Source organism: Trichomycterus rosablanca, chromosome 2 (assembly GCF_030014385.1).
Source record: "Trichomycterus rosablanca isolate fTriRos1 chromosome 2, fTriRos1.hap1, whole genome shotgun sequence".
Classification (NCBI taxonomy): domain Eukaryota; kingdom Metazoa; phylum Chordata; class Actinopteri; order Siluriformes; family Trichomycteridae; genus Trichomycterus; species Trichomycterus rosablanca.
Genome location: NC_085989.1, coordinates 61105650 through 61129759, shown reverse-complemented (window position 1 = coordinate 61129759; position 24110 = coordinate 61105650). Strand labels below are relative to the sequence as shown.

Genomic DNA, 24110 nt, shown 5'->3' with positions numbered 1-24110 from the left:
GCAGACTTTGAGCTCCTTTTGTACGCTCCTTAGCTCCTCCTGGTTCTTGTTTTTAAAAGCCCTTTTCTTCTTGTTCAGGAGGTTCTTGACATCACTGGTTATCCAGGGCTTGTTATTAGCATAGCAGCGTACAGTTGTTGTTGGAACAGCAATGTCCGTGCAGAAGTTAATATAGTCCGTTACACAGTTTGTGATCCCCTCAACATCCTCACCCCATGATTCCTGCAACACACTCCAGTCAGTGGAGGCAAAACAGTCCTGAAGAGCCTCATCTGCCTCTGGGGACCATTTTCTGAAGGTGCGTGTGGTTGTGGTTTGTACTGTGGCTGTAGGTAGATGAGGTTATGGTCTGATTTTCCCAGTGGGGGCAGTGGTTAACCATTAGCTAAGAAAGACATCACAGTGACAACCCACAATGTTATTAATAAAGATGAATAATGTGTAATGTGTAATGACGCTTTCTTAATTAATTACAGGCGTTGTTTTGCTTCTTCTCTTGAACGATTTCTTTAATCACGTTCAGCAGATTCTTCTTGTTGTTTCGGATGTTTAATGCAGCTTTCTCCAGAAGATCTGAGATCATGGGAGCAGTGTAATGCATAGTTGTTGTTGGATATTTCTCTTTCCACTCCTTAACTGCTCCTGATGAAAACAAAATACAATTACAAACATTATTCTGATTATTTTTGATATGTATTGACAACAACACAGGACAGCCAGATAAACAAAGAACCCATCATATAATATTTCCATAGAAGTTAAGTGTGTGTTTGTGGGAAATGTAGGGCGGCACGGTGGCTAAGTGGGTAGCACTGTCGCCTAACAGGAAGAAGGTCCTGGGTTCGATCCCCAGGTGGGGCGGTCCGTTCTCCCCGTGTCTGCGTGGGTTTACTCCGGGTGCTCTGGTTTCCTCCCACAGTCCAAAGACGAGCAAGTGAGGTGAATTGGAGACACTAAATTGTCCAAGATTGTGTTTGATATAAAATTGTGAACTGATGAATCTTGTGTAACATGTAACTACCGTTCCTGTCATGAATGTAACCAAAGTGTAAAACATGACGTTAAAATCCTAATAAACAAACAATGTGGGAAATGTGTTAGCATTAGCTCTCTCTATTTTCATTGGGTTTGCTTACTTGTGTAACTGGGATAATTTTTACATAACAGACATCCCAAGTCTCCCGAAAGTCAGATAAAATCTCCCGGAATCTAGAACGAACGGCGAAGGGTGCGCACACACACGCACGCGCGCGCACGCACGCACGCACGCAGGAGACACAGACTTTTCCCGATCGCATATTAATTCTGTTTTATAAAACGGATAGTTCCGGTCCTAAAATCTGATTGGCTGAGCCGCGTTCGAAGCCGTTGTAAAATCCCCGATAAACGCACACCTGTGACCACCTCACATCATTCCATATTAATACGCCACTGAATAGAAAAACTTAATGTTATTTTTGCCCTCATGTTGCCTAGCAACACTGTTAATCGAACTATTTTGCGTTGTGGAAGAATGCGTTATTGTAAGTTTATACACAATAAATACATTTATGAATGAAACATTGTTGTATTTATTGTATTTTATGTTGACCGGCGTTTTATAAAAGCAATAAGCCACTCGAGACCGTACGTTACTGTTATGATTTTAGCACAGGAAAGAAGTTTTAGGCACTCCGCTTCACGTCGTGCCAAAAACGTCATCCACGTGCTAAAATCACAGTAACGCACGGCCTCTCGTGGCTTATTGCTGATATACAATCTAGCACACTGTGTAGGGAACATAAATCAATTGTCTAATATACTGTCTAGTGCACTATGTAGGGAACATGAATTCATATCTAATATACTGTCTAGTGCACTATGTAGGGAACATGAATTCATATCTAATATACTGTCTAGTGCACTATGTAGCGAACATGAATTCATATCTAATATACTGTCTAGTGCACTATGTAGGGAACATGAATTCATATCTAATATACTGTCTAGTGCACTATGTAGCGAACATGAATTCATATCTAATATACTGTCTAGTGCACTATGTAGCGAACAAATCTATGATCAAATATACAATCTAGAGCACTGTGTAGGGAACATAAATGAATTGTTTAATATACTGTCTAGTGCACTAAGTACCTCCCGGAAATGAGTTTTTGCAACTTGGGATGTCTGACATAAATATAAACACATTTCATTATTATGCCAAAATATTAATTGTGAGATGTTTGTGATGTGAACCTTAAACCTTTGTTATGATCATCTATGTGATGCCACAGAATAATTATTTATTAATAGTTAAATAGTTTGAGATTTACTCCTATATTAATGTTTGGTTCCCTGTGGTGATGTGACCGTTATAACCATTATAACCGTTACACCTACAATTACCTCAGGCTGTTTCCCGGGCTTTTTGTGAAAAGCTTTGTTGATATTTGTATAGGTAAGAAATGTCAAATAAATGTCTTAATAAGTTCATAAAAGCCTTATGTCTTGTTTAAACTACGCGTGTATATTGTAATGTTAGAGATATATATGTGTTTTAATAAAGCTGTAACGATTTTACGTCGATTGTGTATTAAAAGGTGATGATGTTTAGCTCAGTTAGCTTCTCGGCTATCAGTAGGCAGTGAGAGAGAGAGAGAGAGAGAGCTGTATTATCTGTGTGAGCTAACTTCTACTTCTCTCAGGTATGTTTATGTTTTGAGTGATTATAATATGGGTTTAAGTGAAATATTTCGAGATCTGTCAGATTATAAAAGTGTAATTAAGTAAATAATTAGTTAAGTTAGGTATTTAAGGCGCCACAGGTGAATTTGAATTCATAGTGGTGTCACAATTTTCTTTTATGTTATTGAGCTCCATCTATTGGAATAGTTATGAACAGCTTTGTACTAAATCCAAACTGTACTGTTAGCAGAAACGACTTTTGTGCACAATCTTTGGACAAAGGAATGGAATTGGTGGTGGCTTGGTGGGTAGCACTGTCAGATCACAGCAAGAAGGTCCAGGGTTTAGTTCCCAGGTGGAGCAGTTCACTCAAAAAGGGGGATAATGAACTGACGTTTCTTACGTTTTCTGATAGAATTACTAAACTTTAAGCACAAGGTGGTTTTGTTACATTTTTCCATCTACCAAAACCAGATGTAAAACATTATACCAGAAACCTAGACGAACGTACTGTGCACTACAGTGCTATTTATTATTATTATTTTAGAAAAGTAAACCTAAAAGAGCTTTTTTTATTTGTAAAAAGTGTTTTTAGATTCTACAAACCCATTTAAATCAAAATCATTGGGACAGTATAGGTGAACTGCACTCAAAGGCAGAAAGCAGTGATTTTCAAGCTGCCTTTCATAGGTATTTAATTAAAAAGGAATATAGGAATGAATATATACTAATTCTTAACAGATTTAAGACCAGGAACTATGAACATATAATTAACTGAGGCTTCAGTTGTTAATGACCAAGGCCTGGTCGGGTGATCTACAAGCACTGGTGGCAGTGGTTGAAAAAATGCTGAGGGCATGGGATAATTCTGCAGACTTCCCTGGTCACTGAGAATACTATACTTTGGGCTGGTGTTGCCAGCCTGCACAGGTGAATTACAAATCTCACTTGCTGAAAAATCATTTGTTAACATTTATTTCACTGTCAAAATCTCTCCACTCTCCATTCTTAATATGGACTCTTATCAGTAAAGAATTCAAACAGCAACATCCATTATGAAATGGGGTGCGTCAACTTCTTTGGAGTGTGTTGCAGGTGTAAGTGAAAACACTGGAAATCTTTCTGTACTAGTGAACTAAACTGAAAAAGCTTGTGGAGTGGACTGTGTATTTACCTGGACAGTTGACAGTGTTGAACAGGGGGATGTGGATCACAGTGGGAGCTTTGCTGTAGCCTTTACACACGTAGAAGTCCCGCGGTTGAGTTCGATCTTCAGGTATGTGGACTTTAGGAAAAGAAACGTTCAGACCTTCACACATTTTAGCAGCTTTCTCCACTGTCTGTAGAATAAAATAAACTTTTATTTAATAATGCTTCCTTTCTATTTTTAAACACACTGATATACTGTTGGTTTAATGTACCACTGGAGGGCAGTGGTAGATCAGTGGTTAGGGTACTGGACTAATAATCAGGAGGTTGTCAATTAAAGCCCCACCACTGCCAAGTTGCCACTGTTGGGCCTTTGAGTAAAGACCTTAACCCTTAATTGCTTAAATCATGTTCAGTCATAATTGTAATGTAACAAATGTAAACATAATCTAGGATGAATGTGAGTCTTCCGAAGAAATTAAAAAGATTTTACATCATTTTTGTACCTCCAAAAGAAAGGAAAATTCAGCAGATAGTCAAACCTGTTGGCTAAATTAAATAAAAAATAGTCATGTTTTTACTAGCCTCACTAAACCTTATGATTGGTGGTCAGTTTGCAGTGAAACATTTACATTTTCAGCATTTATTCTATTTAGCATCTATTCTATTTAGCAGACGCCTTTATCCAAAGTAACTTACATTACTGTGACAATATACAGTCTAAGCAATCAGGGTTAAGGGCCTTGCTCAAGGGCCCAACAGTGGCAATCTGGCAGTGGCGAGGCTTAAACCAGCAACCTTCTGATTCCTGGACCAGTACCTTAACCACTAGGCTACAACCGCCCAGCCGTTAGCTTAAACTAACTGGCCTTAATCAGAGGTTTGAACCCACTGTTTTAATTTGCTTAAAAAGTTTACTAATGAGCCACTCCCACCCATTAGATTAATCCACAGCACAGCCAACATCACAAAACTTTCTTCCACAAGTTATTTGCAATAATACATTTCTAGCAGTGAAGACATCAAAACTACATACCGCAGATTTAACCCTGCTGGTCACGTTGGAAGGAGAAGAAGTGCTGTACTAGCATGGCATGGTATTAATAATAAAAGTCTACATGTGTAGGTGTTACCTCAAACGGATCTCCATCACTGAAGTCCAGGGAAATGATGAGGTCAATGTTTCGTTCTTTTCTCAGCACTGATATGTATGATGAGTTCAGTAAAAGCCCAGCGTCCTTGTACTGTCTCGTCCTTGATTTCAGGAGAGGTCTGGGCACGTCCTTCACTGTTCAGATATTCAAGCATAACATCATATATACAGTAAATCATCTTTTTCTAAGATTAAGATGATTCCGCAAATTGTGAAATGAACATAGATTTAGCTTGTTTTGAGTGCAGTCGTAGATCTCCACCTCCTACGTCTCTTAAAAATCTTTAATATTCTCTGCTTAGAGAAGTTACAACATTCCAGTTAAGGCATATGAGGGAAAAACAGTGAAAACCTAACAATCCAAGCAACTAATGGCTAGGAGGGTTAGGATGACAGGGCATAGACCCTCATCCTTCTGATCAGGTCCAGTAACCTAACTGCTAAGCAACCACTGCCAAGGTAATAAAGTTCTAGGGGTAAATGACAACAATTAGTTCCCTCATAATAATATATCATGATGTATTTGCTGTTTTGTCCATTACCTTTGGTTGTTTGTTTGTCTAAGACTGCATTTAGCTCCTGTGTTAGCAGTTAGACGACTGAATTAGGTGTGTTAGATTGTACAGCATAATTGGCTAAAAATAAGGTTGCATTTACAGCATAAACAATTACATTACATATATCTGTACCGACACAACATTAGGTTTCTTACCTTCCATGTTGTACAAGAAGTTGTAGGTGGTCCCCCATGTCCAGCTAGCTGCTAGTTGTAAAGCTTTCACCACAGCAGCAGTCCTATCTGAAAGAAATTAACAAAATATTTCATCTGATCTTTAGCTCTGAGCTTTTTTTTTATCTACCCCACTCTAGTTCCTTCCGATTTAGTCATATCCAATTACCAGCTGCACTTTCTGCTTTCCTGTTACTGCTGCTGACCTCCACTCCTGATCAAGTAGAGCTGTGACTAACACATCATCAGTAGCCAACCGCTTCTTTTCACCTGCACCAGACGAGTTCTTATGGAGATCCATATTTTGCTTGAAGAGTCACAAAGCGACATCGATCAGCCAGCAGAGGTCGTAATTGCTTCAGTTCTGAGAAAACCTTTTATGCCCATTTAGAACTAAATCTCTAGAACTGAGATTCGAACTCGTGAGTTTAAGATGTCAGCTGGTGTGCTAGTGAATGCCGCACCATTCAAGTGCCCCAGTTCTGAGCTTTTAAATGTAGATTAAATGTAAATGTAGATTCAATTGCTCACTTCCCCTAGTGACCAGAATCCTAATGTTATAGCTTTCTGATTTTGACTTAAATTTAGCTTGTAAAGTATTTAGAAACCCCAACAACACTGCTGCATCTAAAAAAACTATTGTTTTTACCATGTTAGTGTGAGTGTAGTGTTGTGTGGCTAAGTGGGTAGCACTGTCACCTCACAGCAAGAAGGTCCTGGTTTGATCCCCAGGTGGAGTTGTCCAGGTTATCTCTGTGCGGAGTTTGCATGTTCTCCCCGTGTCTGCGTGTGTTTCCTCCCACAGTTCAAAAACATGCAGCCAGGCTAATTGGAAACACTGAATTGTTCTATAGGTACCTAGCTGCTAGGATGCATAAACCAGTGCATTGTAGTGCTGGTCTGAAGCCCGGATTAATAGGGAGGTTTGTGTCAGGAAGGGCATCCGGGTGTAAAAACTGCACCCCTAACAGGAGCAGCCGAGGAAATAGAGAGTGTGAGTGTAGTGCTGAGAATTGTCCACCACCATCTGGACCATCATCTGGTCAGTGGGGGTCTTTCTATTGATCAGTATAATAGAAGATGTAACAAAGTGTAAAGAGCTACAGATGGGCTACAGTCAGTATATGTATATCCTCTGTAGCTGACAAAATAACCAAAGAACAAATGTATAAGATGTGTGTGTGTTTGTTTAACCAAATAATTACATGAGTTACACTTACCCAGTCCACAGTAGCGGGACATGAACATTTTACACAGATCCAGTGTTTGTGTGTTTATGTCCACTTTTGAGTTCGGGGTTTCTGATAAAATCCAGCTGTTGTCATAAACACCTGCACCATTAAACCCTCCTGAATACACACAAATGATTTCTGAATGAATATGTTGCCCATTATGTAACATAGAACATCACACCTACCTGTTATTATAGTGAAAAGGTTGTAATGTGTTTTGTTATTTAAAAAATTTATAAACAGACCTTATTCACAAAAGTATTCAGACCCTTTGCTGTGACACTACAGACTGTGCTCATGATTGCTCTAATAATCCTAACGTGTTTAGAACTCCGTTGGAGTCTGATTGGACAGAATTTGGAAAGGCACACTCGGGTCTATAAGCGCCCATGATTTCCCACAATACATTTATACTGCACTGTCAGGGGAAAAAACAAGCCGTGAAGTCCAAGAAAGCATCTGTAGATCTCCCTCATCAAATCAAAGTCTAAGTCTGCGTCCGAAATCGCACACTTACTAGGTGCAAACTAGATTAGAGGCAGTATACACTGCTTGACCGGTAATGCAGTAAGCAACCTCGTACGTACTACGTCTGCCATCTTACCAACGCCATGTAGGGTGGCCGGACAGTCCGGCTTTTCAGCTGTCAGTCCTCCATTCACGCAACGCAGGACGGACACTTAAAAATCCTCCTTTTTGTAAGGTTTCCTGCGGCATTGGGGGTAACTCACCTTGTCTCCCGGCGTCGCAGGAATTACAGATCCTCTGAAACAAAGGCCTTAAATTAGAGGCAGCTTATTTAAGCAGGCACTGTGCAACTGCAGGTTGTCGTGCCTTTGTCCCTGTTTCGTTTGGTTTGGTTTCTTTTAGTTTGAAGTCGGCTTTTTGTTTTTCTTTTCCCAGTCACAGCAAGGTGTGGCTGGTGATTTAGCACACGGGTTCCCTGAATTTCGCGACGGCGATTTCGGTGTGTCCCGTGTGCTAAACAGGTGTGCGGCTTCCCGATCGTGCTGAGGCGCGGTCGGTGACATGGCCACCTGTCCCCGAACTTTGCGACGGCGAATTCGGCGTGCTCCTTGCACAATATGGGTTGGTTTAATTCCAGCTTTAGCTTGGTGACAAACCACCCGATTCACCGAACATCGCGACGGCGAGTTCGGCGTGTTCCTTGCACTATACGGGTTGGCTGTTCTCCCCCGCTGCTTAAGCGGTCTTTGGGAATTCAGCCTGCGAACCCGTTATGCAAGCGCTCCGGGTTGGCTGTTTTTCCCCCGCCTCTTAAGCGGTCTTTGGGAATACAGTCATCGCTCCGAATGACGCAACGGCGAGTTCGGTGTGTTCCTTGCGCTAAACGGATTGGTTGCATTCCAGCTGCGGCTGACGATCAAGCCATCTGTTTCCCCGAACATCGTGACGGCGAGTTTGGTGCGACTAGTGACAGAGGCACCGGTTTCCTCGGACTGCGCTGACGCGGGTCCGGATCATTCTCTTGTTTCCTATAGGTGAGCTTTTGCCTGGTGACAGCATGGTGTGACTAGTGACAGAGCCACCGGTTTCCTTGGACTGCGCTGACGCGGGTCCGGATCATTCTCTTGTTTCCTATAGGTGAGCTTTTGCCTGGTGACAGCATGGTGCGACTAGTGACAGAGCCACCGGTTTACACGGACTGCGCTGACGCGGGTCCGGATCATTCTCTTGTTTCCTATAGGTGAGCTTTTGCCTGGTGACAGCATGGTGCGACTAGTGACAGAGGCACCGGTTTCCTTGGACTGCGCTGACGCGGGTCCGGATCATTCTCTTGTTTCCTATAGGTGAGTTTCTGCCTGGTGACAGCATGGGGCGACTAGTGACAGAGCCACCGGTTTACACGGACTGCGCTGACGCGGGTCCGGATCATTCTCTTGTTTCCTATAGGTGAGCTTTTGCCTGGTGACAGCATGGTGCGACTAGTGACAGAGCCACCGGTTTACACGGACTGCGCTGACGCGGGTCCGGATCATTCTCTTGTTTCCTATAGGTGAGCTTTTGCCTGGTGACAGCATGGGGCGACTAGTGACAGAGCCACCGGTTTCCTTGGACTGCGCTGACGCGGGTCCGGATCATTCTCTTGTTTCCTATAGGTGAGCTTTTGCCTGGTGACAGCATGGTGCGACTAGTGACAGAGCCACCGGTTTACACGGACTGCGCTGACGCGGGTCCGGATCATTCTCTTGTTTCCTATAGGTGAGCTTTTGCCTGGTGACAGCATGGTGCGGCTAGTGACAGAGGCACCGGTTTCCTTGGACTGCGCTGACGCGGGTCCGGATCATTCTCTTGTTTCCTATAGGTGAGCTTTTGCCTGGTGACAGCATGGTGTGACTAGTGACAGAGCCACCGGTTTCCTTGGACTGCGCTGACGCGGGTCCGGATCATTCTCTTGTTTCCTATAGGTGAGCTTTTGCCTGGTGACAGCATGGTGCGACTAGTGACAGAGCCACCGGTTTCCTTGGACTGCGCTGACGCGGGTCCGGATCATTCTCTTGTTTCCTATAGGTGAGCTTTTGCCTGGTGACAGCATGGTGTGACTAGTGACAGAGCCACCGGTTTCCTTGGACTGCGCTGACGCGGGTCCGGATCATTCTCTTGTTTCCTATAGGTGAGCTTTTGCCTGGTGACAGCATGGTGCGACTAGTGACAGAGCCACCGGTTTACACGGACTGCGCTGACGCGGGTCCGGATCATTCTCTTGTTTCCTATAGGTGAGCTTTTGCCTGGTGACAGCATGGTGCGACTAGTGACAGAGGCACCGGTTTCCTTGGACTGCGCTGACGCGGGTCCGGATCATTCTCTTGTTTCCTATAGGTGAGTTTCTGCCTGGTGACAGCATGGGGCGACTAGTGACAGAGCCACCGGTTTACACGGACTGCGCTGACGCGGGTCCGGATCATTCTCTTGTTTCCTATAGGTGAGCTTTTGCCTGGTGACAGCATGGTGCGACTAGTGACAGAGCCACCGGTTTACACGGACTGCGCTGACGCGGGTCCGGATCATTCTCTTGTTTCCTATAGGTGAGCTTTTGCCTGGTGACAGCATGGGGCGACTAGTGACAGAGCCACCGGTTTCCTTGGACTGCGCTGACGCGGGTCCGGATCATTCTCTTGTTTCCTATAGGTGAGCTTTTGCCTGGTGACAGCATGGTGCGACTAGTGACAGAGCCACCGGTTTACACGGACTGCGCTGACGCGGGTCCGGATCATTCTCTTGTTTCCTATAGGTGAGCTTTTGCCTGGTGACAGCATGGGGCGACTAGTGACAGAGCCAGCTGTTCCCGGACATCGCGATGGCGAGTTCGGGTCATTCTCTAATTTCCTCTATGGAGAATCCCCCCCCCCCCCCCCCCCCACGTAACACTTTTGGAGTGAACTGCTTTCATTTTTGATCAATATTAACTGTCATTGGCACAGGTACATGCCAGAACAAATGCTTTGTATTTCATTGGTTTAACAGCCTCATTTGACTGCTTACAGCGCTACCACTGGCCAATCGCAAAAGTCCCGCCCTCTAAATGCTAGTGATTGGGTGGTTGAATTTCGCCCGCCTGCTCTGGTCTGTAAACATCTCCACCTGAGTCAATTAATCAGCTCTCATGATCAGGAACGCTGTAAAAATGCCAAAAAGTGAAGTTTTGGAGGCAGCGAGGAATAGACTTAAATATGAGAAGTAGACACAACATTTAGTGAGTAAAACAATAATTTGTTATAGAATTCTTGCTTAAATTGGTCAAAAACTCTGTTATATGGGTTCTGGATTCATTCTGTGTGTTGCAGTATCATGTCCCGCTGTTCCTAATATGACGTCCTCCTTTTGGGTGTAATGTGCTCCTTTTTGGGGTGTAATGTCCTCCTTTTTGCGACCATGAATGTGGCCACCCTAACGTCATGTGATGCATGACGTCTCACCGCCACAGTTATAACAATTTTAAAATGGTTATGAACAAAATTAATTTTATCGTTTTTCACAAAGCTGCTCATAACGTTATTCAGGGTTGTACTAAATCATATGTATATGTATATGTATATAACATGGTTGTCTTACTCCGCTTTCCGCCATCTTTCTTCTTCGCTACGAACGCCTTTGCAGTTCCAGTTGCATTATATCCATGCAGTAGGTCACCCGGGTGTGTTTCGCATACTTTTTAATATATACTACATATTCGGACATACTAACCGCTCTCGCGTACTGCTTTCGCGTACTGTTCAGTATGGAAGTATGAGATTTCGGACACAGCTTAAGGCTTTGTGTTTTTCCAAGACTAGTGTGTTGTTCTTTGTGTTAATCTATGCATCTGTGACTTCATTGATGAGGTGCATTTGTGTTTGGATCCACTGAACAAGGAGGTTTGGGTGTAGTTTCACTGATTAGTCGGATACTGACCGATGGGCCACACCTATACAGAGTTTATTGTGCCCCACCAGGCTTTCTGTGCCAAAGACGCCACAGATTATGGGTAAGTATGGTGGACTATTGTGATGTTTTGGGGTTGTTTACCCCCACTGCAAAACTTGTTGTGATATATGGCAGCACAGACTCCATAAAGTACCAGAACTGTTGAACAATCTGGCTCATCTGCCCAAAAAGTAAAACCTGGGCCATGGCTATATATTCAGTCAATAATCCAAAACCAAGCTCAGAATTCAGCTTTTGTTAATTTTTATGAGCGATTTTTAAGCAGTGTGTGCAGCATGGACAGCAGCTAAACAGGCTGGGAGTGACCTGGTAGGTTCTCACAGATATCTGGTGCCATGCTGACTGCAGTGCATCCTACAGCTGCTGGAGGGGGCATGAAGGAGAATCCATAGAGCAAACACGACCATCGAGGCGCAATAACCTTTTTTTTTTTTCTTTAAAGTTCTTTAAAACCACACATATATTTATGTATCTAGATGTGTATATGTTTATTTGTAAAAACGTCTATATATGTGTGTGTGTACATACATGTACTGTCAAGGAGATGTCCAAAAATGTTGTTGTGCACTGTGCAATGACAATAAAGGCATTCTATTCTAATCCATTCTGTTTTTACTTAAATATATTTGGTGTCTTGTTGAAATAGTAAAAAGGAGTAAATGTAAATGTAGACATGAACATTACCGCTCAGTAGTTCTGATTTGAAGTAACTGATGTGAACTGATGTATTGTCCTCATCCGCTATCAAGGCACGGAGGTTCAGATCCAGATGTTTCAGGAGGAACCAGCAATGCTCATCTATTTTATATTTCTGGAGTTTTGATAAATCTGCAAAAAAAAAAAAGTAAATAAATAAAATAACAGATCAACATCACCAGCACTGTTCATTTTACATATAAACATGGAACTTCAGACAATGAAGTGTGTGCCAATCACTCAGTCACAGAAAAAGACCAGCTGCAGAAATGATTGGAATCCCAAGACTGGCATGACATACATTACATATACAAACATATGAAAGAAAAAAAAAAACATACCAGTTGGTGGACTAGTGAAGGAAGAGAGATAGTGCCGTAGCCACTTGAGAATTTCCTTCCTCTCAGCTAGAGCACTGCCACACAGACCTGAAAACATCACACGATTATGACCGGTACCATTCGCATCTGTAACACAGTGCCTGCTGAATGTCATTCAGCTGTTGATCCATTTTAGGAGTCGTGTCCCTCTATTCTATGGGTGTGTATGAAAACCTAGTGAGCTCTCTACATGACTATATATCACTCAACTAATTTATGTCATCCTTATTTGTAAATTCTAGCTTGTCAGCGAATTTAGACGAATTAGACGAAGGGAAATGTTAGTTCACATGCTAGCACATTGTGCTACCCCATCCCATTGGTTCGAATGGCATGATGCTAACTGTGTTAGCTTAGTAAGCGAAATCTGATGTTATCGCTAAGTAGCATGTTCGAATAACCTGCCTTATAAATCAATGACTTATTAGAATCCTCTCTACTGAGGCAGCTGCCTATGTAGGCAGTAAGTCAGCAAGGCAGCTAATTAGGTTTTTGAACACACCCTATGTCCATTTTAAGCATCAGATGGGGCACGGAGGCACAGTTGGGTGTTATAATGAGTGCTGATACGCCCTAGGTGGTTTCTCCGTGTCATTCTCACCAACATCTGTTTGCGCACTTGCCTTTCTCTGAAGTTGTTGCCTGGTCTTCCGCTGAGTTGTCATTCTTTTGGTTCCTGGGAATTTACTCTGGTCTTGCATTGTTTTGGGACTCAAGATGAAACTTCACTGGTAGCATGACATGCCTTTTCCAGCCGGAGCAGCCCGTCATATAATGATGACCAGTTCTCAGTTCTGCTCTGTCCCTGTTCTGCCTACTTTCTCCGTTGCGGCTGCGGATATTCTTGTGTCCTTTTTTGGTTTCTATTAATTTGGCCTCCCTTTTGTTAGTGGCTTTTTAACTTAGTATTATTTTACTTTTACATTAACACTTACATGAGTAAACATTTGTACTTGGGTTTTGTTCGCCTTACTCTTCAATGGTGGGGAATGTCCAACACAGTTATAGCAACATCATGATGGAGGACTGAAGCCAGTACTGGAGACAGTGGGCCACATGTCTAAAATATACATACACCCCTCACACCTAGGGGTACTTTAGATCAGGGTTTTTGAACTTTTTTTAAAGTGACCCACATTTTGTCCATGATTTTTACCGCAACCCAGGCAACACAAACAATGCATCAAAACGAAACAAAAAATAAACATCATTAATGATAATGGTGGTGATCTGGTCCCACTGTGTTTTACAAGGTGCACCGTAAAGCCTCCACAAGGCGGTGTTCGTGTTATTTCATGTTTATGTGCCAGTATAAATTAGTTTATTTGATCTGAGCCTCACAACCCACCCAGGGTTTGAAAAACCCTTCTTTATTGTAGCTGTCCAAACCTTGTGTGTTTGAAAGTTAAGAGACCACCAGACCACCCAAAGGTAACCCGCAAGCATGCCAACCCTTCTCATAATATTGGTGTACCACTGGAAGGCGTTGCAAAAATGCAAAGCCAAACTGAGTAAATCTAAACAGGAAAAGTGATGTTTAGAATCAGGACTTAATCTACCACATACAGCAGGGTCAAAACTCTGCACATGGACCTGACTTGTAAGTCAATATCTCGACAAGAGGGAGCACTGTGATAGCTTAGTAAGGAATGTTTACACTTGTGCTTTGCATCCATGTAACTGCATTGGAAGACAGGTTAGGATAGGAAGGTTGGGATATACAGTAGTTCTCATGCTATTTAAGGTTTTACCTTGTAGGTACAGCATGTCCATCTGAGACTGTTTCTTAATCAAAGTCCCGTTCTTAAATTTACATCCCAGACAAGACGAGTTCACAAATGCTCCAGAGAGAGAGTAACCAGACTCATGAGGAGTGATCTCGAACCAAACATCTGTAGAGAGGAAATACACATAAACACACACTCGTGATGCTGTGACGTGACCTGACGAGGGCTGTGTGTGAAGTGAAGTTCTGATCAAATCTGATCTGATCTGGACTGTTTACACAAGGTACCTGTGTTCAGTCCTTCCTGATCAATCACAGTGTAGATGGGGTATGGATCTTTGGTGTGGTTGCGCCTCTGCCTGGTAAGAACATTTTCATCTATCTGTAAAGAAAATACACAGAGAAGAGACATTAAAACCACCTCCTTGTTTCTACACTTACTATCCATGTTATCAGCTCCACTTACCATATAGAAGCACTTTGTAGTTCTACAATTACTGACTGTAGTCCATCTGTTTCTCTACATACTTTGTTAGCCCCCTTTAATGCTGTTCTTCAATGGTCAGGACCCCCACAGGACCACCACAGAGCAGGTATTATTTAGGTGGTGGACGATTCTCAGCACTGCAGTGACACTGACATGGTGGTGGTGTGTTAGTGTGTGTTGTGCTGGTATGAGTGGATCAGACACAGCAGTGCTGCTGGAGTTTTTAAACACCTCACTGTCACTGCTGGACTGAGAATAGTCCACCAACCAAAAATATCCAGCCAACAGCGCCCCGTGGGCAGCGTCCTGTGACCACTGATGAAGGTCTAGAAGATGACCGACTCAAACAGCAGCAATAGATGAGCGATCGTCTCTGACTTTACATCTACAAGGTGGACCGACTAGGTAGGAGTGTCTAATAGAGTGGACAGTGAGTGGACACTCAGTCACACCCACTGCAGTGCTGAGAATCATCCACCACCTAAATAATACCTGCTCTGTGGTGGTCCTGTGGAGGTCCTGACCATTGAAGAACAGGGTGATCTACCTTGACTTGTGTGGATATTAGGGAATGATCTGCACCTAGTTCTTACCTCCTTCAATGATCCTGATATAAACACCGCCCAGACGTGCGTCAGACTGTAGTTATTGGTTTGATAGTACTCCACCAGCTTGTCGAGTTGCTCCGTCCATGTGACTTCTCCATCAGTCAGCCTGTTAGCGATGATGGGTTTCACAGTCTCCAGTTTGGTGGACCAGTCTTGTTCTTTGTACAGTGATGCCATGCACCTACAGAGAACAGATGAACATTTAATCAGAAACAGCTTGAATTATAATCATACATGTTTTATATGGTGGTCAGTCTGGATCAGTACCAGGTCGATCCAGAGACTCCACTCAGGTATGTGACTGAGTCAAGCAGTTGCACTTCATTCAGAGCACCCAGTGATCCCAGCAGTGCCACCATGGCTCTCAGACCTCCACCAGAACCCAGCACGGCAATGTTGGGTGTCGTTTCCTGTCAGAGGTAAAACACAAATCCTAAATGCTCTATCTGAACATGGATTATCAGCATACAGTGTGTGCAGAGGAATGCAGATCAGTGGTTCTCAACCTTTCATAGACCCCCTTGTGTTCAAACACAAATTCTGACACCCCCTTGACACGGGTTATGATCTTATTCTTACATTTTCAGCAAAGATGACAAAAGGTTTTCTAATTTACGTTATTTAGTGTCGTGTACAAGGTGTGTAGTGATGATGTGTGTTACAGAAAGGTGTTGTGTACCTCAGTACAGGGTGTGTAGTGATGTGTGTTACAGAAAGGTGTTGTGTACCTCCGTACAGGGTGTGTAGTGATGTTGTGCGTTACAGAACAGTGTTGTGTACCTCAGTACAGGGTGTGTAGTGATGTGTTACAGAACGGTGTTGTGTACCTCAGTACAGGGTGTATAGTGATGTTGTGTGTTACAGAACGGTGTTGTGTACCTTAGTACATTGTGTGTAGTGATGATGTGTGTTACAGAACAGTGTTGTGTACCTCAGTACAGGGTGTGTAGTGATGATGTGTGTTACAGAACGGTGTTGTGTACTTCAGTACAGGGTGTGTAGTGATGATGTGTCTTACAGAACGGTGTTGTGTACCTCAGTACAGGGTGTGTAGTGATGATGTGTGTTACAGAACGGTGTTGTGTACCTCAGTACAGGGTGTGTAGTGATGATGTGTCTTACAGAACGGTGTTGTGTACCTCAGTACAGGGTGTGTAGTGATGATGTGTGTTACAGAACGGTGTTGTGTACCTCAGTACAGGGTGTGTAGTGATGATGTGTCTTACAGAACGGTGTTGTGTACCTCAGTACAGGGTGTGTAGTGATGATGTGTGTTACAGAACGGTGTTGTGTACCTCAGTACAGGGTGTGTAGTGATGATGTGTCTTACAGAACGGTGTTGTGTACCTCAGTACAGGGTGTGTAGTGATGATGTGTGTTACAGAACGGTGTTGTGTACCTCAGTACAGGGTGTGTAGTGATAATGTGTCTTACAGAACGGTGTTGTGTACCTCAGTACAGGGTGTGTAGTGATGATGTGTGTTACAGAACGGTGTTGTGTACCTCAGTACAGGGTGTGTAGTGATGATGTGTCTTACAGAACGGTGTTGTGTACCTCAGTACAGGGTGTGTAGTGATTATGTGTGTTACAGAACGGTGTTGTGTACCTCAGTACAGGGTGTGTAGTGATAATGTGTGTTACAGAACGGTGTTGTGTACCTCAGTACAGGGTGTGTAGTGATGTTGTGTGTTACAGAACGGTGTTGTGTACCTCAGTACAGGGTGTGTAGTGATGTTGAGTGTTACAGAACGGTGTTGTGTACTTCAGTACAGAGTGTGTAGTGATGTGTTACAGAACGGTGTTGTGTACCTCAGTACAGGGTGTGTAGTGATGATGTGTGTTACAGAACGGTGTAGTGTACCTCAGTACAGGGTGTGTAGTGATGTGTTACAGAACGGTGTTGTATACCTCAGTACAGGGTGTGTAGTGATGTTGAGTGTTACAGAACGGTGTTGTGTACTTCAGTACAGGGTGTGTAGTGATGTGTTACAGAACGGTGTTGTGTACCTCAGTACAGGGTGTGTAGTGATGTTGAGTGTTACAGAACGGTGTTGTGTACTTCAGTACAGAGTGTGTAGTGATGTGTTACAGAACGGTGTTGTGTACCTCAGTACAGGGTGTGTAGTGATGTGTGTTACAGAACGGTGTTGTGTACCTCAGTACAGGGTGTGTAGTGATGATGTGTGTTATAGAACGGTGTTGTGTACCTCAGTGCAGGGTGTGTAGTGATGTGTGTTACAGAAAGGTGTTGTGTACCTCAGTACAGGGTGTGTAGTGATGATGTGTGTTACAGAACGGTGTTGTGTACCTCAGTACAGGGTGTGTAGTGATGATGTGTCTTACAGAACGGTGTTGTGTACCTCAGTACAGGGTGTGTAGTGATGATGTGTGTTACAGAACGGTGTTGTGTACCTCAATACAGGGTGTGTAGTGATAATGTGTGTTACAGAACGGTGTTGTGTACCTCAGTACAGGGTGTGTAGTGATGATGTGTCTTACAGAACGGTGTTGTGTACCTCAGTACAGGGTGTGTAGTGATGATGTGTGTTACAGAACGGTGTTGTGTACCTCAGTACAGGGTGTGTAGTGATGATGTGTCTTACAGAACGGTGTTGTGTACCTCAGTACAGGGTGTGTAGTGATGATGTGTGTTACAGAACGGTGTTGTGTACCTCAGTACAGGGTGTGTAGTGATAATGTGTCTTACAGAACGGTGTTGTGTACCTCAGTACAGGGTGTGTAGTGATGATGTGTGTTACAGAACGGTGTTGTGTACCTCAGTACAGGGTGTGTAGTGATGATGTGTCTTACAGAACGGTGTTGTGTACCTCAGTACAGGGTGTGTAGTGATTATGTGTGTTACAGAACGGTGTTGTGTACCTCAGTACAGGGTGTGTAGTGATAATGTGTGTTACAGAACGGTGTTGTGTACCTCAGTACAGGGTGTGTAGTGATGTTGTGTGTTACAGAACGGTGTCGTGTACCTCAGTACAGGGTGTGTAGTGATGTTGAGTGTTACAGAACGGTGTTGTGTACTTCAGTACAGAGTGTGTAGTGATGTGTTACAGAACGGTGTTGTGTACCTCAGTACAGGGTGTGTAGTGATGATGTGTGTTACAGAACGGTGTAGTGTACCTCAGTACAGGGTGTGTAGTGATGTGTTACAGAACGGTGTTGTATACCTCAGTACAGGGTGTGTAGTGATGTTGAGTGTTACAGAACGGTGTTGTGTACTTCAGTACAGGGTGTGTAGTGATGTGTTACAGAACGGTGTTGTGTACCTCAGTACAGGGTGTGTAGTGATGTTGAGTGTTACAGAACGGTGTTGTGTACTTCAGTACAGAGTGTGTAGTGATGTGTTACAGAACGGTGTTGTGTACCTCAGTACAGGGTGTGTAGTGATGTGTGTTACAGAACGGTGTTGTGTACCTCAGTACAGGGTGTGTAGTGATGATGTGTGTTATAGAACGGTGTTGTGTACCTCAGTACAGGGTGTGTAGTGATGTGTGTTACAGAAAGGTGTTGTGTACCTCAGTACAGGGTGTGTAGTGATGATGTGTGTTACAGAACGGTGTTGTGTACCTCAGTACAGGGTGTGTAGTGATGATGTGTCTTACAGAACGGTGTTGTGTACCTCAGTACAGGGTGTGTAGTGATGATGTGTGTTACAGAACGGTGTTGTGTACCTCAATACAGGGTGTGTAGTGATAATGTGTGTTACAGAACGGTGTTGTGTACCTCAGTACAGGGTGTGTAGTGATGATGTGTTACAGAAAGGTGTTGTGTACCTCAGTACAGGGTGTGTAGTGATGATGTGTGTTACAGAACGGTGTTGTGTACCTCAGTACAGGGTGTGTAGTGATATGTTACAGAACGGTGTTGTGTACCTCAGTACAGGGTGTGTATTGATGTTGTGTGTTACAGAACGGTGTCGTGTACCTCAGTACAGGGTGTGTAGTGATGTTGAGTGTTACAGAACGGTGTTGTGTACTTCAGTACAGAGTGTGTAGTGATGTGTTACAGAACGGTGTTGTGTACCTCAGTACAGGGTGTGTAGTGATGTGTGTTACAGAACGGTGTCGTGTACCTCAGTACAGGGTGTGTAGTGATGTTGAGTGTTACAGAACGGTGTTGTGTACTTCAGTACAGAGTGTGTAGTGATGTGTTACAGAACCGTGTTGTGTACCTCAGTACAGGGTGTGTAGTGATGATGTGTGTTACAGAACGGTGTAGTGTACCTCAGTACAGGGTGTGTAGTGATGTGTTACAGAACGGTGTTGTGTACCTCAGTACATGGTGTGTAGTGATGTTGAGTGTTACAGAACGGTGTTGTGTACTTCAGTACAGGGTGTGTAGTGATGTTGAGTGTTACAGAATGGTGTTGTGTACTTCAGTACAGAGTGTGTAGTGATGTGCTACAGAACGGTGTTGTGTACCTCAGTACAGGGTGTGTAGTAATGTTGTGTGTTACAGAACGGTGTTGTGTACCTCAGTACAGAGTGTGTAGTGATGTGTTACAGAACGGTGTCGTGTAAGTCAGTACAGGGTGTGTAGTGATGTTGTGTGTTACAGAACGGTGTTGTGTACCTCAGTACAGGGTGTGTAGTGATGTGTTACAGAACAGTGTTGTGTACCTCAGTACAGGGTGTGTAGTGATGTGTGTTACAGAAAGGTGTTGTGTACCTCAGTACAGTGTGTGTAGTGATGTTGTGTGTTGCAGAACGGTGTCGTGTAAGTCAGTACAGGGTGTGTAGTGATGTTGTGTGTTACAGAACAGTGTTGTGTACCTCAGTACAGGGTGTGTAGTGATGTTGAGTGTTACAGAACAGTGTTGTGTACCTCAGTACAGGGTGTGTAGTGATGTGTTACAGAACAGTGTTGTGTACCTCAGTACAGGGTGTGTAGTGATGTTGTGTGTTACAGAACGGTGTTGTGTACCTCAGTACAGGGTGTGTAGTGATGTGTTACAGAACAGTGTTGTGTAGCTCAGTACAGGGTGTGTAGTGATGTGTTACAGAACAGTGTTGTGTACCTCAGTACAGAGTGTGTAGTGATGTGTTACAGAACGGTGTTGTGTAGCGCAGTACAGGGTGTGTAGTGATGTTGTGTGTTACAGAACGGTGTTGTGTACCTCAGTACAGGGTGTGGAGTGATGTTGTGTGTTACAGAACGGTGTTGTGTACCACAGTACAGGGTGTGTAGTGATGTGTTACAGAACAGTGTTGTGTACCTCAGTACAGAGTGTGTAGTGATGATGTGTGTTACAGAACGGTGTTGTGTACCTCAGTACAGGGTGTGTAGTGATGTGTTACAGAACAGTGTTGTGTACCTCAGTACAGGGTGTGTAGTGATGTGTTACAGAACGGTGTTGTGTACCTCAGTACAGGATGTGTAGTGATGTTGTGTGTTACAGAACGGTGTTGTGTACCTCAGTACAGGGTGTGTAGTGATGTTGTGTGTTACAGAACGGTGTCGTGTACTTCAGTACAGGGTGTGTAGTGATGTGTTACAGAACGGTGTTGTGTACCTCAGTACAGGGTGTGTAGTGATGTTGTGTGTTACAGAACGGTGTTGTGTACCTCAGTACAGGGTGTGTAGTGATGTGTTACAAAACGACGTTGTGTACCTCAGTACAGGGTGTGTAGTGATGTTGTGTGTTACAGAACGGTGTCAAGTACCTCATTAAAGGGTGTGTAGTGATGTTGTGTGTTACAGAACGGTGTCGTGTACCTCAGTACAAGGTGTGTAGTGATGTGTGTTACAGAGCGGTGTTGTGTACCTCAGTACAGAGTGTGTAGTGATGTTGTGTGTTATAGAACGGTGTTGTGTACCTCAGTACAGGGTGTGTAGTGATGTTGTGTGTTACAGAACGGTGTTGTGTACCTCAGTACAGGGTGTGTAGTGATGTTGTGTGTTACAGAACGGTGTTGTGTACCTCAGTACAGGGTGTGTAGTGATGTGTTACAGAACGGTGTTGTGTACCTCAGTACAGGGTGTATAGTGATATGTGTTACAGAACGGTGTTGTGTACCTCAGGACAGGGTGTGTAGTGATGTTGTGTGTTACAGAACGGTCTTGTGTACCGAAGTACAGGGTGTGTAGTGATGTTGTGTGTTACAGAACAGTGTTGTGTACCTCAGTACAGGGTGTTAAGTGATGTGTGTTACAGAACGGTGTTGTGTACCTCAGTACAGGGTGTGTAGTTATGTTGTGTGTTACAGAACGGTGTCGTGTGCCTCAGTACAAGGTGTGTAGTGAAGTGGGTTACAGAGCGGTGTTGTGTACCTCAGTACAGAGTGTGCAGTGATGTTGTGTGTTATAGAACGGTGTTGTGTACCTCAGTACAGGGTGTGTAGTGATGTTGTGTGTTACAGAACGGTGTTGTGTACCTCAGTACAGGGTGTGTAGTGATGTTGTGTGTTACAGAACGGTGTTGTGTACCTCAGTACAGGGTGTGTAGTGATGTGTTACAGAACGGTGTTGTGTACCTCAGTACAGGGTGTATAGTGATATGTGTTACAGAACGGTGCTGTGTACCTCAGTACAGGGTGTGTAGTGATGTTGTGTGTTACAGAACGGTCTTGTGTACCAAAGTACAGGGTGTGTAGTGATGTTGTGTGTTACAGAACAGTGTTGTGTACCTCAGTACAGGGTGTTAAGTGATGTGTGTTACAGAACGGTGTTGTGTACCTCAGTACAGGGTGTGTAGTTATGTTGTGTGTTACAGAAAGGTGTTGTGTACCTCAGTACAGGGTGTGTAGTGATGTTGTGTGTTACAGAACGGTGTTGTGTACCTCAGTACAGGGTGTGTAGTGATGTGTTACAGAAAGGTGTTGTGTACCTCAGTACAGAGTGTATAGTGATGTTGTGTGTTACAGAACGGTGTTGTGTACCTCAGTACAGGGTGTGTAGTGATGTTGTGTGTTACAGAAAGGTGTTGTGTACCAAAGTACAGGGTGTGTAGTGATGTTGTGTGTTACAGAACAGTGTTGTGTACCTCAGTACAGGGTGTTAAGTGATGTGTGTTACAGAACGGTGTTGTGTACCTCAGTACAGGGTGTGTAGTTATGTTGTGTGTTAAAGAACGGTGTTGTGTACCTCAGTACAGGGTGTGTAGTGATGTGTTACAGAACGGTGTCGTGTACCTCAGTACATGGTGTGTAGTGATGTTATGTGTTACAGAACAGTGTTGTGTACCTCAGTACAGGGTGTTAAGTGATGTGTATTACAGAACGGTGTTGTGTACCTCAGTACAGGGTATGTAGTTATGTTGTGTGTTACAGAACGGTGTTGTGTACCTCAGTACAGGGTGTGTAGTGATGTGTTACAGAACAGTGTTGTGTACCTCAGTACAGGGTGTTAAGTGATGTCTGTCACAGAACGGTGTTGTGTACCTCAGTACAGGGTGTGTAGTGATGTGTGTTACAGAGCGGTGTTGTGTACCTCAGTACAGAGTGTGTAGTGATGTTGTGTGTTATAGAACGGTGTTGTGTACCTCAGTACAGGGTGTGTAGTGATGTTGTGTGTTACAGAACAGTGTTGTGTACCTCAGTACAGGGTGTTAAGTGATGTGTGTTACAGAACGGTGTTGTGTACCTCAGTACAGGGTGTGTAGTTATGTTGTGTGTTACAGAACGGTGTCGTGTACCTCAGTACAAGGTGTGTAGTGAAGTGGGTTACAGAGCGGTGTTGTGTACCTCAGTACAGAGTGTGCAGTGATGTTGTGTGTTATAGAACGGTGTTGTGTACCTCAGTACAGGGTGTGTAGTGATGTTGTGTGTTACAGAACGGTGTTGTGTACCTCAGTACAGGGTGTGTAGTGATGTTGTGTGTTACAGAACGGTGTTGTGTACCTCAGTACAGGGTGTGTAGTGATGTGTTACAGAACGGTGTTGTGTACCTCAGTACAGGGTGTATAGTGATATGTGTTACAGAACGGTGCTGTGTACCTCAGTACAGGGTGTGTAGTGATGTTGTGTGTTACAGAACGGTCTTGTGTACCAAAGTACAGGGTGTGTAGTGATGTTGTGTGTTACAGAACAGTGTTGTGTACCTCAGTACAGGGTGTTAAGTGATGTGTGTTACAGAACGGTGTTGTGTACCTCAGTACAGGGTGTGTAGTTATGTTGTGTGTTACAGAAAGGTGTTGTGTACCTCAGTACAGGGTGTGTAGTGATGTTGTGTGTTACAGAACGGTGTTGTGTACCTCAGTACAGGGTGTGTAGTGATGTGTTACAGAAAGGTGTTGTGTACCTCAGTACAGAGTGTATAGTGATGTTGTGTGTTACAGAACGGTGTTGTGTACCTCAGTACAGGGTGTGTAGTGATGTTGTGTGTTACAGAAAGGTGTTGTGTACCAAAGTACAGGGTGTGTAGTGATGTTGTGTGTTACAGAACAGTGTTGTGTACCTCAGTACAGGGTGTTAAGTGATGTGTGTTACAGAACGGTGTTGTGTACCTCAGTACAGGGTGTGTAGTTATGTTGTGTGTTAAAGAACGGTGTTGTGTACCTCAGTACAGGGTGTGTAGTGATGTGTTACAGAACGGTGTCGTGTACCTCAGTACATGGTGTGTAGTGATGTTATGTGTTACAGAACAGTGTTGTGTACCTCAGTACAGGGTGTTAAGTGATGTGTGTTACAGAACGGTGTTGTGTACCTCAATACAGGGTATGTAGTTATGTTGTGTGTTACAGAACGGTGTTGTGTACCTCAGTACAGGGTGTGTAGTGATGTGTTACAGAACAGTGTTGTGTACCTCAGTACAGGGTGTTAAGTGATGTCTGTCACAGAACGGTGTTGTGTACCTGAGTACAGGGTGTGTAGTGATGTGTGT

The 24110-nt window shown here is 43.7% G+C and overlaps 1 protein-coding gene across 1 annotated transcript in view; it reads right to left on the bottom strand.

Annotated features, from left to right (window-relative positions):
* Positions 1 to 297: 297 nt before the first annotated feature.
* Positions 298 to 24110, bottom strand: part of LOC134300118 (NACHT, LRR and PYD domains-containing protein 3-like) — an 82867-nt gene continuing 59054 nt past the window's right edge. The window contains exons 12-23 of the mRNA XM_062984780.1: positions 15542 to 15684; positions 15260 to 15455; positions 14468 to 14561; positions 14205 to 14345; positions 12415 to 12501; positions 12062 to 12205; positions 6920 to 7048; positions 5682 to 5768; positions 4950 to 5104; positions 3842 to 4007; positions 475 to 642; positions 298 to 385 (exon numbers count right to left, since the gene is read on the bottom strand). Of these exons, the coding sequence (XP_062840850.1) occupies positions 375 to 385; positions 475 to 642; positions 3842 to 4007; positions 4950 to 5104; positions 5682 to 5768; positions 6920 to 7048; positions 12062 to 12205; positions 12415 to 12501; positions 14205 to 14345; positions 14468 to 14561; positions 15260 to 15455; positions 15542 to 15684 (1521 nt within the window). The 3' untranslated portion in view covers positions 298 to 374. The remainder of the gene's footprint in view (positions 386 to 474; positions 643 to 3841; positions 4008 to 4949; positions 5105 to 5681; positions 5769 to 6919; positions 7049 to 12061; positions 12206 to 12414; positions 12502 to 14204; positions 14346 to 14467; positions 14562 to 15259; positions 15456 to 15541; positions 15685 to 24110) is intronic.